Here is an 18,464-nt window from a genome sequence, read left to right on the forward strand (position 1 = left end):
TCGCGAGGGCCCCCTCCAACGCCCTCCACTCCGGGGAGCCCGGGGGCGCAGAAGGGGGGGTAGGTCCCGGCTGAAGCCGGTGCTGCCCGCACGGGGCGCGGGAGCGGCCTCGTCCCGTCCCGCATTCGGGGCTGTTGAGGCGGGAGCGGGGCGCGTTTCCCCGCGCGCGGCGGCGCCTCGGCCCCTCTCTGCGGGGAGACAAGATGGCGCCGCCGCCCGCACGAGAGCGCGCGCGCGAGGCTCTAGGGCCGGCGTCACGCGCGCGCCAGGCGCCCGGCGTGACGTATCAGCGCCCTGACGTCACGCGCCGGTGTCCTGCGGCGGGCGGAGCCGCGGAGCGGGCGGCGGAGCCGGGCCCGGGCGGCGGGAGCGGAGCGGGGCCCGGGGCGGAGCGAGGCGAGGCGGCCGCAGCGCCGCGGGCTCCTGCGTCCCCGCGAGGCGCCGGCCGCGGGCCCGCGCCGTGCCACGGAGCCGGCGCCCATGTCTTTCCTCGTGAGTAGCCCAAGGGCGCGGGCCCGGCGCGGCCTCCCGGGCCAGCGGCCCCGGGTGCGGGCAGGGCCGCTGGGAGAGGCGCTCGCTCCGCTCCGCGCCGCGGGGATTCGGCGCCTTGCAGGAAAGCGCGGCTGCAGTGGCGCTAGTGTAAACAGGAGCGTTTAGATGTCACGTTTAGCCGGTAACCCGCAAAGAACCGAACGCTTCACGCGCCTGGTCCCCGTTATTAGTAGTCGAGGGTTTTTTCCTGCCTCTCGCGTGCCAGCGAACACCCCGTGCGGCCCCGCGGGCTGTAGCCCCTCTCGCGCCGTGTGTGCGCGCACGGGGGGTTCGTCTGGAGCATCTGAACTGCCGTTCCCAGGCCCGTTATCCAGCAAACCGCGGTGCGGGATGGTATCCGCACCGGCCGGAGGAGGGACGCGCTCCCCTGTCACAGCTCATCACCCTGACCCCAGCGTTTAAATGATAACAGCAATTCTGTTCTGTTTGTTTGGGGAAGGGGGGGAATAATTGAATATCAGCTTGTCTCTAAAAGAAATAATTAATTCTGGGTGGATTCTGCTTTCTTTTAGCGGTGGGTGTCTGAAAAGTTCATTGTTGAGGGCTTAAGAGAATTCGAACTGTTTGGAGGTAAGTTTTCCTCTCGTTACATGACACTGATAGAAATCTCATCTGTTGGCCTCAAGTTCTATTGTTTTCGTATAAATATGTATCTTAAGTGGGAAAGCAAATCCAGTTGTAGCACAAGTCTTCAAACTGGCCAAGTAAGTAAAGTTAATATGGAAGTGGCCAAGATACAGGAAGCTACTGGGAAATCAAGGTTGAGTTGATGCTAGTACTAATTTCAGACTCAATAATTTGTATTTCTGTTATAACCCCCTTTATCCTATGCAAAAGAAAAGCTTGAAGTTGAGGAAAATTAGTAGCTATTTCACAAGAAAAAATACATTTTGAAACTGTGATAATAGCTCCCTTTTGGGAGCTATAGCTCCCATAATAGCTCCCCTTTGGGAGCTCCCTTTTGGGAGCTATTGGCCGCAAGAGAGCGAGTTTATTCGGCCTTGTCTGTAACTAGAAAAATTGTCCGCTAGAATGCAGAATCCTTGGTCAGTAATAAGGGAGTACAGGGGAGTGAGCGCTGAGTTCTTGAGATTCTAGATGAATTGGAGAGACTTTCACTGATTTATAGACTTTAAATAGTTTCTTTTGGGTTTAAGTTACCTAGCTACAACTTTTTGAATGGGCTTAGAGGGATAATAAACAGTTCTCAGTTTATATTTATTTTGGAGAACATATACAAAGTAGAACTATTTGAATCTCTTTAATTCCCATAACTTTGTATTATAGTAACTTTTTTAGGGTTGCAACCTTAACTGTAAATTTCATGTCTTTGTCCAAGAATATTTATTTGGTATCAAAAAGTATCTTGTGAGGTTATTGCTTTGGCTTTCATCAGTATGTTCCAACTATATTTGGATATATATGGGTATCTGTTAAACACAACATGGTGAACAATTAATTTCTTTACTCCAGAGCAGCCTCCGGGTGACTCTCGGAGAAAAGTAAGTGACTTTTGCAGGTTGTGGTGCTGTGGTTCATTGCATGGAGATTATTCCTTGTGGAAGTTTGATTTTTCTTTTTACCTTAGTTATATATTTCATCTGTATATTTAGCTCTACAAGTGTGGAAATAGGTTTCACCCTGGAATGGAGATTTTGGTGTGTGCCTTTCAAACTGCTTGTGACAAGTCAAGGACTTAAATTTAATCGAATAATTTCCAATTTGTCTGGTTGTCCTCAGAGCCAGCTCTATGCATGTGTAGAGTTCTGCCTATTAATGATGAAAAGATCCTGTGAACATGGAAAGTTTGTTCAGAAACATGCAGCCAAAATGGGGCAGTTGAGGATTTTACCTCTGATGCAGGCCCTGATTACACATTAGCTGTTTCACAATGTATTATGTTTATAAAATAACAACTTTGGGCAGAATATATTTGTGTAAATGATTTTCCACCTGCTGATGTCATACTGAAACCCTTTGGTATGCAGGTGTTGCACTGCTTTAAATTAATTACAAACAGAAGTTAAAACCAGCATTTGATTATAATGGTTTCAGCTCAAGCTGCTTGTAATTGATGTTGTGTCAGTGTCTATAATTTAATGGCATGGACTATGCTAACAGTTTGCCATTACTCTGTTTTGCGTAAAGTCCTCTAAATTAACACTTTTTGTTAAACGGCTGAGCTTTGTGCATAGATTTTTTTTGCAGTGGGAACAAATTGAGCTGTTTTGTTTCTGTTCATATATTCACTTGAGGTTTTGGAGATCTTTGCAGCAGTATTGCAGCTCTATTCTTGCATCTAAACAGAAGCTTACCTTTTTTCCAGGATGCTTAGAGGAAAAGGTCAATAATTTTATGGGGAAAAGAAATTTTTGCTGCTGGTGTTGAAAGTGTTGGAAGGAATGAGGAGGTAGTGGGGAAGGCAGTAGAGCAAAAGCAACATTCTTCCTAATTCATTTGGCAAACGAATTGCTGGCATCACATAACTGATTTTCTTATGGCATTTTAAAGAGTACTTATCCTTCAAAGATTAATTTCCTTAAAAGGTTTTCAAATTAAAATCTGATCAACAAGCCTGAAAGCTAGCTGTTAATGAATGTCATGCCATAAAACTAGTCATATGTAACTTCATTTTGCAGCTGCCTTTGCTCTTGACCATACACCAAAAGATATCCTGTGTGAAACCATTGAGGAGCTTTTTTTGAAGTATTTCATAAGTGACATTTCAGTTTAACTTTTGTTTAAACTCTTGTAGAATGTTGATAAATTTCTGGTAGAGCTCCTTTTCTGTTAACTCAGTTATTGGTAGCTGCTAACATGAAGAGAGGTGAGTGATGTATTGGGAGACTTTTAAAAAGGGAACTGACTGTATTTTTCTATTGCTGTTGAAACAAGCCTACACCATAATAAGATTAATTTTTTTTGCATCTTTTTTGTTGGCTTATGCTAAATCTGGAGTAGACTTTTATTAAAGCATATAATCACTTGCATATTGCTCAGTGTTTCACCAGCTGTCACTGCTCCATAACGCTGCTTAACAGAGTCTTCTGCTTCCATTTCCTTGGTGGTGCCTTTCTGCTTCAGAGGTTTCCATCTGCCTGTGTGTCTCTCCTGTCAATCTTACTGTTGACAGGACTGCGTGAAATTGCTGGAAAATGTAATGAATGATGAAACTGAAGTGAGAATTGACAGGCGTCTTTAATAGAAGTCTGAAAATGCGAGTAGAAACTTGCTGCCTGTTCTTAAATGAGCAACAGCACTGGGTAGTAAAGCGACTGGAATAAAGGATTTGAGACTGCTGCTATCTTGGGGGTTAGTTATCTGAAAAGAGGCTTGGTGGAATTGCTGAGCTGGAATTGTTTGATCTGAAATAATACCATAGCACTGCCACAAAACTCAGTTTTGCCTTTTCCCATCACTGAAAAATGCATTTGTTTTACAGATGGGCAGAAAGAGGTAAAGGGTATGCTGCCCAGAGTCAGCTGAAAAGCTGGAACGTACCAATCTGACAATTGGCTTACTCCCAAGGTATATTTAGGGATAGTTGAGAGCTTTTTGGGAATACTGAGACTGAACCAAGGGGAATTTATGGTGAATTCTTGTTTGCTCTGGTCTCAGTAGCCTGGAGTGAGCATAGAGCAGTGCTTTGTTTTTCAGCTGTCACTGTGTTATTTCCATCAGAGTATATACAGATGTACTGTCACTGTAGGAAAATGCCTAGAACTTTTTTTTTTTTCTGCTTCATTTATTGTGAGAAGAGGTCTGGTAAAGGGCATTTACAGTTGATGAGGAATGAAGTGGAAAAAATGAGCTGGGGTTCCAAATGTCAGTAGGAATTAATGTGCTGGAAAGCTGAAATAACTAAATCTGATCTTGTTCACCAAGTACATTTGGATCCCCATTAGGATGCACTCCTTGTAACTATAAGAAGTTGAAGGAGTTGCAAGTTGTGTTGAAGAACAGCAAATACAATCTTCTGCAAACTCCTGTGGGGAAGACTTACGCACACACAAATAAAGCACATACCTTTATGTCACATAGACTGAAGAGGAGCTGGCAGAGCTGGGAGTGCTGCTCCCTTACGTGTTGCGGTGTCTTTTGCTTTCTTTTATTTTTCTAAGCATTAACGCTTTGCTTTTCATTTAGAGCTTCTCTCTTCATGTGCGTGTGATCTTGGGTCATCACTTCTACCATGAGCAAAACGACTTCAGCTGTGTTAGTCTGACCACAGATGAGCAGCTGAAAACCAAAGCCCCAGCATCGGACAGGAATGCTGACTGCCAAAGTGCAGAAAAAGTGCTATAAATAAGCTTTCATTTGATGGCTATAGCTCAGGCAAGAGGATGGTGACACAGAAGCTTGTAAATAATGCTGGAAAAATGATAGAGCAGCGCTTAGGCTGTCCTGCAGAATGGTAATAGGCTTTGTCCAAATATTCCTAAAGAAACTCTGGCTTACAGCAAGTGATAACCTACCTGTTACAGTGACTTGTTTAAAACACAGATGTCTGGATCTTATGAACTGAGGCATCTCCTGGACTTCAGTTGATATTTAATCATTTAAAACCATTTTAACAGCAGATAGGTTCTCTCTCTCAAATTCAATACTGTTTTAGTATTTGGAGTGTGTATGACGATACATGGAGCAGGTGATTTTTTTCTAGCATGTGATCTTTATTTCTTATGACCTATTTTTTTTCACTTCCGTAGACAAATGAGGCGAGCTCCGAGTCGATAGCCCCTTCCCCTAAAAGGGACACCATGAGCAACTTTCTACCAGACAGCAGCTGCTATGAGTTACTCACTATCATAGGTAATGTTTCCAGTGAGGCAGAGAAGCAGAAGTCTGCTTTTCAGAGAAGATAATTTCCGTGGCTTCATTGGCCTTAACTGGTGGATTATTTTCAGACCTTAGATGCCTCTTCGTCTCTGAAATCACTCTAAGATAAGAAATACTGCTGATGCTTTAATGCCTTTTCTTTCAGGTAGAGGCTTTGAAGACTTGATGATTGTGAATCTGGCGAGGTATAAACCCACAGGGGAATATGTCACAGTCAGAAGAGTTAACCTGGAAGCTTGTACCAACGAAATGGTCACATTCTTGCAGGTAACACTGATCCACTAATACCATAGTGCAAGTTTAGGAGAGGATAGACAGCAGAGCAGTGCTCACTAGTACCACATCTGTACTTCTGCATTTGCTAAACTGATTCAGAATATCTTTTTTGCTTTCAGGGAGAACTTCATGTTTCCAAGCTCTTCAACCACCCTAACATTGTGCCATACAAAGCAACTTTCATAGCTGACAATGAGCTATGGGTAGTGACGTCTTTCATGGCCTATGGTAGGTGCAGTGGGAAAATACCTTTGTTTTCTGTGCAGCACATCCTGTCAAATTAATTCTGTGTAAGAGATAAAAATGTGTTTTTTCTGTCCAATGAACAAGTGTTTTGTTTCTTTTTAGGTTCTGCGAAAGATTTAATCTGTACCCACTTTATGGATGGGATGAACGAACTGGCTATTGCATATATCCTTCAAGGCGTGTTGAAAGCACTTGACTACATTCACCATATGGGCTATGTACATAGGTAAAAAAGAACAAGCAAGCAGATGAAAACTTACGGGAAATTACATTACCCATAATAATGAACACTGAAGACCAGTATTTATTTAAAAGAAAAACACACCTGCAGCTCACGTTGACAGGCAAACCTCCTGTGGCTCTGTTCAAATGCTGCACATGTGCTCTGAGTTGAGACATAGGGAGACAGGGGAATTTGCCCTGTTACTGCTGAAGGTCCTGGGTGAGACCTTCAGTCCTGCACTTCACCTTGCCAGAGAAGCCCCTGAGAAAATGCCACGTGGGTGAATTGAGTCCTGTAGTGTTTGTAGTAGTAGTTTTGCACGGCATTGAGGATGGCCATTAGAAATCTCGGTGTCCTCCATGTCCTGTTGGCTGATTACATATTGCCCTGTGTACTGACCTATCCAGTATTCTGTTATGCTTCCCATAGGTTTTTCCTCCTAAATCACTGTCTCCATCCCCTTAACATATTTTTTCCTCCTCTTATATGTCCTCCTGCAGTGAAAGTTAGTTTCACATGCTGAGTATTTGAGGTTACTAGTGGTCACTATTCCTGCTACATGTATTGTAAAAGAGTTTCACCTTCCCTGTGTCTGCCTTAAATCCTTTGTGGTGTTCTTTTGAACTAACAGCTTCCCTGGCACATGGAGGAATATAACTCTTTTGAAGGAAGAGAACCTGACCATTTTTATTTTTCCTTGAGGAGTGTGAAAGCCAGCCACATCCTGATCTCCGTGGACGGGAAGGTGTACCTCTCCGGACTGCGCAGCAATCTAAGTATGATCAACCACGGGCAGCGCCTCAAAGTTGTTCATGACTTTCCCAAATACAGCATCAAAGTCCTACCATGGCTGAGTCCTGAAGTCTTGCAGCAGGTCTGTACAACTGACTAATCACTTAGGTTTGCCCTTCTGGCTATCATTGGCATTATCTGCCTTCCATCAAGTGCAAGTCCACAAGGCTAATCCTTCTCATTCTTTTCTTCTCTTTCCAGAATCTCCAGGGTTATGATGCAAAATCTGACATTTACAGCGTAGGGATAACGGCCTGTGAACTGGCAAATGGACACGTGCCGTTTAAAGACATGCCTTCGACTCAGGTTAAGGCTCCTTGCTCTCTTCCATCCTGGCTTGTGTAACTGCCTTGCTGCACTGGGATGTGGGCACAATTTGCTTTCCATTGCTGCTTTTCCCATAGAACTGTTGTAGTTCTGTATCCTGTCTTTCATGTTAAAATGGTAATGTCTAAATGACGAGGATATTTGAAACCCCCTGAGAAATCTTAACACTAATTACTTGAAATAAGAAAGGCAGAGGCTTCGTTTCTCTTTGCCTCCCACCCTGATGTTCGGCCAGCAGTACAGGGCTTGCAGACCCCAGCTGAGGCCTGTGGAGACCTTTAACTTGACTTAACTGCAGAGTGGATGAAGCAGGGGGATTTATTGAAGAATGCTTTTTCCAAAGTTTTTCAGGTTATCAGGTGAATGTCTTTTGGATGATGGAGGTGGTTGATCCAACCTGGGGTGAGCTAGATGGTGTCTTCACATCCCTTCCAGCCCTATGTTCTGTGACTTTGGTACCAGTTTGTATCTCTCCACGTCTAGTCTATGTGGGTCTCATGTTGCTATGTCGCTTCTCCTCCAGATGCTTTTGGAAAAGCTGAACGGAACTGTTCCATGTTTGCTTGATACCACAACAATTCCTGCTGATGAGCTGACTATGAAAACCTCCCGTTCAAGTGCTAACTACGGGATGGGTGAGACCATGGCGATTAGCAACGTGAGAGCAGCCAATGGAGAGTCAACACTGCATCCTTACCTTCGCACCTTCTCGACTTACTTCCACAACTTTGTAGAGCAGTGTCTGCAGAGGAACCCAGATTTCAGGTAAAGCCAGGCTGAAGCTGCTCTTTGCAGACCTGCCATAAGAACCTTTCTGGAGCTGCTGCTCCCAGCAGTGTTTGTTTGGAGGCTTTGGTTTTGTTCTTTGCCCCCTCCAACACGCCTCCAAAAGCAGAGCTGTGTGAGGATGGGCTTCATACACTAGGAAGGGAAGTCCAGGTATTACTGTAAACCAAAAGTAGTGTTAACACTTGTGATATTTTCCCTATTAGAGTCTGAAGAATTTCATAATTTTTGTAAAATATCACACAAATGCAATGGAGACAAACAATGCTACTGGTTATAAAAGAGAGATTTTCTATAGCAGATACAGAACAGAGGCAAGGTTTTCTTCCATCACTATCTATTTTTGAACATGGTTTAAGTAGTTTTCATTCCAAAATGTAGAATACAGCACAAAACTAAGCATGAGGCTGAGAGTGAGCCAGTCTGGCAGCTCACTGCTGGAGGGCCCAGGTCCTGCCCTGCCTCTCACTGGTTCTGCTGCACATGAGACACCCCATGAGCTATGAGACCATGAAGTTTTCTGCTGGGTTAGTGAGTTAAACTGCCTCAGAGGGCCTGAGTACTAGAGCTGGTGCAAGGTAGGAGATGGGGAGGACGGAGCTGTGATGGGAACTGCTTGCCGAACGGCACCTGAGCATCTTGAAAGGACAAGTTAGCTGTCTCGTTTTCCTGTGTGTTCACTTTATTCTTCTAACTCCCTTTTCTAGGCCCAGTGCGGGCGCTCTGCTTAATCATCCCTTTTTCAAGCAGGTAAGAAGTTCATATAATCTGTAAGTAACAGTGGCTTTTATGTAGTAGTTGTCTTGTTATGTTACTGAACCCTACGCTGAGAATGTAGCTGTTGAGTTGCTGAGTTTTCTGTGATGTGAAAGCACCAAGTTTCTAAATTGATGGGCATTTGGTGACTCAGTATAGTCCAGGGTGGTGATTCTGGCATTCTCTTGGGTGGTAGAGGTACTGTTCTCAGTGCATCTCTTCCTAATTTGAACAGAGAATATGAATCTGCCTGTTGCTCATGCAGAAGCTTCCTAGCTACCAGCTATTGCAACTCGAGCTAAGCTTTCACAGCCTAGTTCCCTGCTGAGACAAAACTGAGGTGCTATGTCCAGCCTTGACTGAAGAAGAGGCAGTGGCTCTGCAGCCCCTAAAACTACTTGTTTGGCTTGTTCTTAGCTGAGGGTAAGGGTGATGCTCCCCCATGGTGGGACTTAAGTCAGCAGCTCGTGGTGCTTCTGATGTGGCTGGCCAGCCAGCCAGGGTACACTGTACAGCTAGGGATGTTTCTATGCTCAAAGCTTTTTCTTGACTTGCGATAACCTGAGAAATAAAGTGTTAATTTTTTTCCATGCCCCTTTTCTCTACGAGGGTTGGGAGAGACTTGGAGACGAAGTGAGCTCAGGAGTGCCAGGCAGTGTCACAGCTGTTGCAGCAGCTCCCTGCCCTATGCACTGCAGCTTCTCCTCCTTGGTGAAGGACCATCAGGGCCAGGGCAGACGAGTGCTACTGGCATGACTGCTTGTCAAGCAGTTTCTTGTTACACGATGCAAACAACAGTTGAGTTCTCTCCTTTCTCTGCAGATCAAGCGCCGTGCTTCTGAAGCACTCCCCGAGCTTCTGCGCCCCGTCACACCCATCACTAACTTTGAAGGAACGCGGCCCCAGGATCCCAGTGGCATTTTTGGGTTGGTATCAAACCTGGAGCAGCTGGATGTGGACGACTGGGAATTCTAGAAAAAACGCCATGGAATATACCTGGTTCTGGAGGAGCTCTTGGACATTGTAATTTATTGGTCCCATTCAAACAAGTTGATGAATGTAACATAGAGAAGAGTTTACAGGTCCTTGGGAAGGAGCTTCAACCATCTGTTTACTTGGGAAGTAGCCTGGAAACAAATGGAACAGACCCAAGCTGGAAACAGCTCAACCCCAAGGAACTCCAGTATTCCAGTTGGTGCAGTGCCCAAAGCCCCAGTTCCTGCAGCTGAGCACTGTGAGATCACTAGAAGGAGTTGAGCGAATCTGCTTACTTATGGTCTTGCTCTTCATGTGTTTCGAAAAGTCACTGGCTTCCTAGTATCACTGTTGAAGGCTGCATGTCCCTACCCTCTTTTTGGTCTTTTTCAAGGGTGCCTTAGAGATAACAAGGGGAGGGAGGCAGCTCTTAGTTTTGGGCATTCTCCTAGAGCTAGTCAGATTATACCAGTGTTGTCACAGGGTAGTGTTGGAGGGGTGGGGGGAAAGGGAATATATTGTTAAATGTAGTCAAGACTTAGTGATGGGAGGTTGAAGAATACCTGGTTCTGTGGTGGGCATGTTCACTGCATCGGGCGTTCCTCTGCAGCACTGGATTCTTCTCTTCCAGTTCTGGAGAGAGCTTTTGGTGACTCTTCATACTTGAGGCTGAACACACTGAACTCCAGGTCAGATAGGGCATTCCAGCCTCTCCTCCTCACCAAAGTGAATAAATCTGTGCAATGCACCAGCTTTTCCTCGCCCACAGCTCCTCTCTAGTTCAGCACCCTGCCAGCTGGGCTCGTTTCACAGCATGAAACACTCATACCAGCTTGTTCTCAGTGACCTGCCTTGGCGTAGAGGAAAACCAGGTTGATTTTTACGCTAAATCCTCTTGTATTCAACTGCTTTCTGGACATTCTGTGCAGTTTTTTTTTTTTTTTTTTTGTAAATCTTGCTCTTTCACCTTTCCTGACTGAATGGCAGGTTAAAAGTCCTCTGCTTGCCTCCTCTGTGGTTTCCCTTGATTCATGTTTGTGTGACTCTGCCCTGCTGCTGCAGCAGCTCTCCCCCATTCCATGATACGTTTTTTGGAGGTGTGTTCAAGGTTTTTTAGTTCGACTTTTCCAAGGACCATGGGTGCTGGAGATGTTTCTACTCTTTCATGAAGCACTGAGAATCCAGTCCTGTATGTGTGGTTGAAGCGAGTAGCGGTGCTGGCAACAGGTCCTTCTTGTGTTTATAAACTGTACTTGAACCCAGATAAAGTTTGTTACTCTAGTTTTTTGCCAAACCAAATAAAATATTTCTGAAGTTTTTTTTTTAAAAGTCTGCTGTTCCTACACAATGATGGAGTAGATTACAGTAATAATACAGCTGTTACAGCTGGTTAGGCAAGCTTATTCTCTTCTGATCTCCTTACTTAAAAGGCTGCTCCTTGCACCTCAGCTGGCAAGGCTGCACGACCTCAGAATATAATAAATATAGTAAAGGTAGTTGCTTTTATATAATGCTGTCCACACTTCTCTCTAAGTCCATTTCTTGGCAGTGCTTTGCATTTATCTGGGCTTTTGATTTAATTACTCTTGCCTAATTATAGCAAATATATCTTTATTTCCTAACATCTTCTTTAAGGCTGTAATTTACCAAAGTTTACATCTCATCAAAATCTACATCTCACTTTCCCACAAGCCTGGACAGGAACTGGCTCCCTGCTCTTTAAAAGCAAAAGCCTTTTACAGAATCACAGCACTACTCCCAGCAGGCAAGTCTTAAGGTTGAGTTTGTGACAGAGGGAGAGGATGGGTTCCTCACATTGGAGGGATGACACCAGAGCAGTGTGATCCACTGAAAACCTGCTCGACTTCACTCCTGAATTCTCCTAGAAACAGTGATGTAGATAAAAAATAGGCAGGAGGGAATACACTCCTATAAGCTCTATAAAATAGCTGCAGAAGGTCAGGGTACTCTTTAATGAGTTAGTAGTTTGAGGCTGAAGAAAGAACTTAATGCAAGCTAATATTATCTTCCAGTCCCATGCTTCTATCTCACTACAGGCTTAAATATGATGGATTTAATATACAGGCTAGAAATGACACGCTTTACTAAAGGCAGCTTTATGCTTCCATAGGTAACAGCAGGAAACAAGCAGGGAAAGTCCATAACCAGGAGTGAAAGGGCAGCACCATGGTCAAGGGGCAGGAAAAAAGCTGTGAAGGAACTGATTGAAACAGGTCTTCACTGCTCCTGTTCTGCTCACGCAGACAAGTGCACGGGTCCCGGTGGCAGCACAGAGCTGTACACAGACGTGACTCGAAGTCCAACTCACCCGTTCAGTCTTGTGCCCTCCTGGAGCAGCGAACAAAGGGTCCAGCTCCAGGCAGGATAGTTTTAGGAGCTGCTGGTTGGATACACAAGCACTGGATACAGCTCCTAAGCCCAAGGCAACTGCTGCAAGCAGTGCAGGGTGGTTTTTTTTCTCCCCAGGAAACTTTATTCATATAGATACAAAACAGGGTGTTTTGCTATTATGGATCATCTGCGTGGTCTGAATGATCTGACTCCTCCTCCTCTCCCTTGTGCTTTTCCAGTTTTGCCATAAGCTCTGAAAAACAGGAAGAGCAGGCATGAAACTCCAGGTGGAGAGGGGCATTCAACAGCAAAGCAAGCTCTTCAGCATCTGTAAATACCCATCATCTCTTCCAAAACCAAAGCAGGTGACTTCTGGTAGCTGCCAAAAGGCTTCACTAGGAGCTACCGCTCACTGAGCCCAGAGATGCAGCTACTGCAGTCAGTCTGTCAGTGCATTACTGACCTGCCACGTAGAGCATCCAAGAAGCTACTGCCTTCCCTCCCCTAGCACATGCCTCTACCCTCACTAAAACCGATTCTCCCAGAACTCTCCATCTGAGCAAGCACAAACACCCCTTTTATACTTCCAAAACCTCTCAGTGCAGGGTTTAAGGTCTCCAGGCACTAGAAATTGTGCCTGTAGCTAGGCTGAACATGATGAGGTTGCAGACATGAGAAGCTGGTGCCGTTTCTGCTCCAGCTGCTCCTACTGGAAAGCTTCTCTCCTGCAGGAGAGGATTACCTTTTGCTGGGTTGAAGACACCATTGGTTTGCTTGTCACACACGTAGCAGCGCTGGGATTTGCGGTAGTGCTGGAGGGCACAGCTCTCACAGAAGTAGTGCCTGCACCTGCAAGGAGACAGATGCTATTGCAGGTCACCAGATAAAAATCACTATCCAAGAGCATAACTGACCTGGGAGTGACTAGCAATGGATAACAGAGGCCAAGACCTCACCTACCAGAAGAGCCCAACCAGGTTCCACCCACCAGCCTGTAACTACTGACTGTGTTTGCCTTAGATACTGAGCAACCAGTGGACTCAATCCACCGCGGACCTTTAGTTCTCAACCACTTACTTGGTGACCACGGGGTTCTTGAAGGAACTTCTGCAGATGAAGCATTTGAAGGGCATGTCTTCCTCATCACTGCTCACCTCATAGTTTTCCTCCTCTGCACAAGGAAAAGTTAACCAGACTGGAGCAAAAGTAGAGGTACCCTGGCATGCTAATGCATGGGGCATGAAATATTAGACATGGGGTGAGAACCCGTGGGATTGAATTTCTGCTGGAAACAATAGAGCTCTGGCATCTGGGTGTCACAGATGTCAGTAGCACGCGTGGGACTGAGATATAATTAGGTCTAATGAGCCATCGTGCTTGTTGCTCATCTCACAGGAGAAAATTCTTTTCTGCTTCGCCTACTCACTGCTATAAACAGACATTTCCTCCAGCCCCTTCCTATTTTTCCTCTAGATTATTATTCCCCAAAGCAGATGCTGCCAAACTCTTTGGCTCCCACTGAACAGAAAACACCCCCTTTCCCTCAACTATGCAGGGGCTCCCAAGCAACACTCAGCTGCAGCCTTGGGCTGGAGGCAGAAGATAGTCACAACTGCTTGACACCTCACCACGCACTAACAGAGGGCCATATTCTTTATAGAAGGCAAGAGCAAAGAATTCGCCCTGGTGGCAGTCCATGGTTACTTGAAAACAGTACATTTGCTCAGCACACTCAGCAGTATAATCCCACAGCAGGGATTTCTGCAACTCTGTGGGACACAGAGAACTTTGTCTAATATTAATTCATTGGTGGCCCACACAGTTTGAGGCGGCAAAGGACCCATTTCCTTCTCCCCAACCGAGCATCCCAGTAAGTCACGTTTGCTCTAGAACATGAGAGAGGGTCAGACTTTGCAGCCCCGCGCCGACGTTAGCCCAGTGAGAGAAGAGGGCTGGGGTTGTACCATTGACTCCGTATCGGCCTTCATCCAATTCCCGTTCAATCTGCCAGCCGTGTTTGTAGTCTGAGCGATCGTGGAGGAATTTGCAGCTGTCTGAGCAACACAACGGAAGAAGAGTTAACACTTTTTTTCTCCTTCAGCTAGGTCTATTGCCTAGTTGTTTACAGGCCACCTCATTTAGAGGCAGCCCAAGCTTTAGCCAATACAAGGTGAAGCCCAACTGCTTTCCCAACCATCTCAGCTGCAGGGCAGTGCCAAGCAATGCCCCTGCCCGGCATTTACAGATCCCACATGTGCTCTGTATGCCACGGCAGCAGCTCCATGAGTTACACATGAGAAGAGAGCTACAAACTGCAGCAGAATAAGCTACAGGAAATCCCACTCCTTCACTTGTAGGACAGCCTGTAGGACTGTGGCTCACTGGAACATCCCAGAGATCACTCCCAGGACTCTCATACCCACTGGTTAGGGGCCATCAATCTTTAGAAAAGGCAATGTAAATACCAAAGCCATATATGAAAAGGCTTTGCAACAACATCCCCAAGTAAGCCCACGTCTCCACGAATCAGTAACTGAACATCTTGGTACCACAAACATGGGACCACAGGCTGGACACTCCTTCCTTCTGCATCATCTGGTGCAGCATGTGGTCAGTCACAGGCAAGATCCACTCACCTCCAAAGCCACAAAACCCCGTTTCCTTGTAGTCCTTGCAGATGTCAGGCTGGTAGTCCCATCGCACCGTGGCCCGCAAGTGCTCCGGAGCCCGGATGGGTCCTTTTCTGAAAGGGTGGGAGAAGGCTCAGGCCGGGCGCGCAGCTGCAGTGGAGAAGGCCCCTGGGGGCCTGGTCAGAACCAGACACCGGACTCGTTAGACAGAAACGAAACGGTAATAAAAACAGAGCTCAAGCCCAGTGAGGTGCCCTTGGTGCCTGAGCTCCTCTGCAGGTCCCACTTCTCCGACGCTTATCCCAACCTACCTGACCATTCCTGAAGAGGCATTTCCCATTGACGTGTCCTTGGGCTTCACATACTTCTGGTAGTTGTTAATACCACGGTAAATTTTATCATCCTCCTTCCCTCTCAGCTCCTAGGAAGGTGATTAAGGATGAAGCAACTCGGGTCACATCACAGATAAGCTTTCAATTCTCTGTCCCCAGTCTCCTTTCCCAGCTCTGTCTTCTTTAACACCAAGGGGCTGGGAAGGCCACAAATTTCCCCTATTTACAAGGTAAACACTTGTTGCCTCTCAAACTGCCACGGAGGAAGATCTCCTCATGACCACATCTCAAGACTTTTCGGTGCTCCTGAGATCAGAGATGGCAGAGGCCTCATTCCCCACCCCAGTCACAGCCCACGCACAGCTCTTACTCCTGGCACTTAGGGTTTGTAACTCACCTCTAGTCACAGATCTCCCTTAAGGACAGACCCCTGGAAACCCAGTAGGGTCCAAGAGATAAACTGACTGGACTATTAAATCCCAGGGCTCTTTCTCATCACCTGCTTCTTCCAAAGATACCCCACATGCCCTGGAGCTGCGCAACAGATCCACAAGACTCGAATGCTTCTTGAAAAGCAGGAGAAAGGGATGGTTAGAGCACACACACCCCTGCTGTGGAGCACTGGCTGTTACACAGTGGTGTCAACTGACCTCCTGGATTTTCTGGCTGCGCTCGAAGATGGCCTGGGCATCTTTATCCTTCTCTGTGTCCAGTTCATACACTGCTGTGGCCCCCATGTCTTCTGGACCAACAGGTTTCTAAAAAGTGAGAAGGACACGTGACAACAGTGAAGAGAAAACCTGTAAAGGACGAAGAGCTCCCCGATTACTTGGAAGATCAGTCACAGAGCAAGAAGTGTCCATGCACAGGACGCCGCCTCCTTGACCTTCCATCACTTTCCACCTTCTCATAGCACTTGCCTGAGAGCCCCTCCCATAGGACTGTCATATCCAGTCTAGTTTTTGCAGAGAACGGAATGCTGATTACTGCTGGCTCCCAAGCTTGGCCTGCAAAGGAGGCAGGGGGGAAACCCCTGGCTTCATTTTTCTCCTTTGAGCTCAGCTTTGGCTTAGCTGGAAACTGAACTTGGATGTCCGACGTCTAAAGTTGTGATCACGAAACCATCCAGCCACACACAGGATGTCACGGCTAGATTTCTAACCCAGCTGTGGGCAGTCAGTTTTAGTGAGTGCAATGATCTGGTTTAGTTTCCTCCCAAATGCTTTGAATTGGTGGGCACCTATTCCCAGGTTTTGTAAGATCTTCTGCAACAGCTGCTCAGGAACTAAAGAACAATTCCAAGCAATCTCAATTTAAAGCCAAATCCAGATTACGTGCCAAAAGCTCCTAAGGCCCCAAAGCCCCCATCTGCTCCTGCACCCTTCTGTTACAGCAAGCAGTGCTGAGAGCACTGTGCCCTCCTTGGCAGTAAAACCAACTTGCTTATGGAGGAAGGAGAAGGAGCATCAATATCTGCGGTGAATCTCCCTGTTCTGTGGATCAGCGCAGCAGCAGCCTGCCCTGCGTGATGTGGCGCATCCTGATCAGGTCCCTGCCCAGTCCTTACCGCCGACCTTGTCGACTTGTACGTGACCCCAATCTCCTTGGAGGGATCCTCCTCGTCGCTGCTGCTCAGCGTGTACGTGGGCCGCTCCTTGGCGCTCCTGCGGGTCTGCGGAGCAAGACAGGGGCAGGCGTGAGGCACGGCGGGGCCCGGCAGCCGCGGAGCAGCCGGACGGGGCCCCCTCACCTTCTGGATCATGGGGTTGGGGACATCGCGCCGCCGCTCCTTCCGCACCACCGTGCTGCCCTCCTCGCCGCTGCTCTCTGCGGGCCAGAAGCGGGTGTCAGCGGGGCCCGAACCCGCCGGGGCCGCCCGGACACGGGCAGGGCCTAGCCCGGGCCTGAGGCGGCAGCCGACGCGCGCAGGCCCCCGTGCGGCTCCCGGGCCGCCGCCGCGGGCTCGCCCCGCGCCTCACCGCTCTCCCGGCCGCTGCTCGGCCGCTTGCGGCGGCCCCGTCCCGCCGCCGGGCCGCGCTTCTTGAACACGAAGTCGCACACCGAGCCGCCCTCCGCCATTTTGCGCCGCCCCAGCCAGAGAGCGGCCGGGCGGCGGCGGCGCCCCCTGCGGGCGGGGAGGACGCGCCCTGCCCCGCGGCCGTGACGTCACGCGCACCGGGCGGGCCGGCGGGCGCCCCCCGCCGGCGGGGCGGGAGGGGGGGGATGAGGCCCCGCGCCCCCCCCCGCGCTGCCCGGGCCCCCCCCCGTGGCGCCCGTCGCCCCCCTCCGCCCCGCAGCAACGCGCAGCCCGCGGGACCCCGCGCGTCGCCATGGCAACACGGAATGGCGCCAAGGCGGGCCCTGGTGCCCCCGCTCGGGCCATGGGCGCCCGGCCCGGCCATCGTGAGCGCCGGCCCCCTCGGTGCCGCTGCCTCCGTGCGCCGCGTGGGCCCGGAGCGCGTGGGCCCTGCGTGTGCTCAGCCGTGCAGGCACCATGGGGGGTCAGCGGGGCTGCTCCCCACTCCGCACACCCCCAGCACCAGCCCCTCCACCCCGTGCGGCCACAGCGATGCCACCCGTCGCCCCTGGCAGCCATCGGCCTTGGGCAGCGGTTGAACCCCGCTTCCTGCCCCGCCGTGGCTCCATCTGCCCCCCCAGGGCAGCTCAGGGATCTCCCCTGATGGAGGGCACAGTCCTTGCTCAGCACCCCATTTCCTGAAGCTGCGGGCCGGGGAAGCCGGCCTTCCTGCCAGGGCTGGAGGGAAGGATCCCACAGGATCCGCTGGGATGCCACAGGCAGCCGTGCAGGGAGGCTGCGGGGCAGCACTGAGTGGCGGGAGCCCCCCCGGAGCCACCGGTTGTAATGAGAGGGGGGTGAAGGCCCATGGCCCCGTCCGCGGTCACTGCTGCCCGAGGGGCGTCCGTGGGGAGCAGGGGGGCTCGGCGAGGCCGGGGATGGAGGCTGGCTCCACACAAAGGCGAGCGCGGCTCGAAGCCGGCGCGGCGCCGCGAGCCAATCACCGCGGCGGCCCCGCGATAAAAGGGCTGGCGAGGCGGCCGGCGGGGCTGGCAGGAAGCGGCTGCGGCTCCCCGAGCCCCGGCCTCCGCGCGGACACGGGCGAGCGGAGCCGGCACGGACGGACGGACGGACGGACGGTCTGAGCCGGCCTTCGCGGGGGGGCAGCCCTGCCACCCGGTGAGTCTCCGAGCGCGGGGACGATGGGCGGCCCCCAGGAGGGGGACAAGGATGGGTTGGCACCGCTGGCACTGGGGGATATGGGAGGACCACCCATAGGTCCCCGGGAGCTGCAGCCGGTCCTGGGCTCCTGGGAAGGAAGGGAGGGAAGCGCCAGGAGGGAAAGCGCAGGCGGAGGGATG

General features: G+C 49.3%; 2 protein-coding genes across 2 annotated transcripts; one reads left to right on the forward strand and one right to left on the reverse strand.

Annotated features, from left to right (window-relative positions):
- The first annotated feature begins 392 nt into the window (after positions 1 to 392).
- Positions 393 to 11,089, forward strand: STRADA (STE20 related adaptor alpha). Its single transcript, XM_088537189.1, has 12 exons — positions 393 to 492; positions 1,065 to 1,122; positions 2,026 to 2,054; positions 5,262 to 5,364; positions 5,537 to 5,658; positions 5,787 to 5,895; positions 6,016 to 6,139; positions 6,839 to 7,010; positions 7,130 to 7,234; positions 7,779 to 8,020; positions 8,749 to 8,791; positions 9,620 to 11,089. The coding sequence occupies exons 1-12, from the start codon at positions 481 to 483 to the stop codon at positions 9,770 to 9,772; spliced, it is 1,272 nt and encodes a 423-aa protein (XP_088393315.1). The 5' UTR covers positions 393 to 480; the 3' UTR covers positions 9,773 to 11,089.
- Positions 11,090 to 12,242: 1,153 nt separating this feature from the next.
- Positions 12,243 to 17,222, reverse strand: LOC104573014 (E3 ubiquitin-protein ligase RNF113A). The gene is made up of 10 exons (XM_088537167.1): positions 17,066 to 17,222; positions 16,837 to 16,913; positions 16,654 to 16,758; positions 15,737 to 15,844; positions 15,066 to 15,175; positions 14,761 to 14,867; positions 14,089 to 14,178; positions 13,202 to 13,295; positions 12,867 to 12,973; positions 12,243 to 12,377 (listed from the first exon to the last, which is right to left on the reverse strand). Exons 1-10 carry the CDS (start codon positions 17,163 to 17,165, stop codon positions 12,301 to 12,303), a joined length of 975 nt encoding a protein of 324 aa, XP_088393293.1. The 5' UTR covers positions 17,166 to 17,222; the 3' UTR covers positions 12,243 to 12,300.
- Positions 17,223 to 18,464: the final 1,242 nt, after the last annotated feature.

This window comes from Tinamus guttatus, unplaced genomic scaffold, assembly GCF_059628265.1.
Source record: "Tinamus guttatus ecotype Peru unplaced genomic scaffold, ASM5962826v1 Tinamus_guttatus_pri_ptg000732l, whole genome shotgun sequence".
In the NCBI taxonomy this organism is placed as follows: domain Eukaryota; kingdom Metazoa; phylum Chordata; class Aves; order Tinamiformes; family Tinamidae; genus Tinamus; species Tinamus guttatus.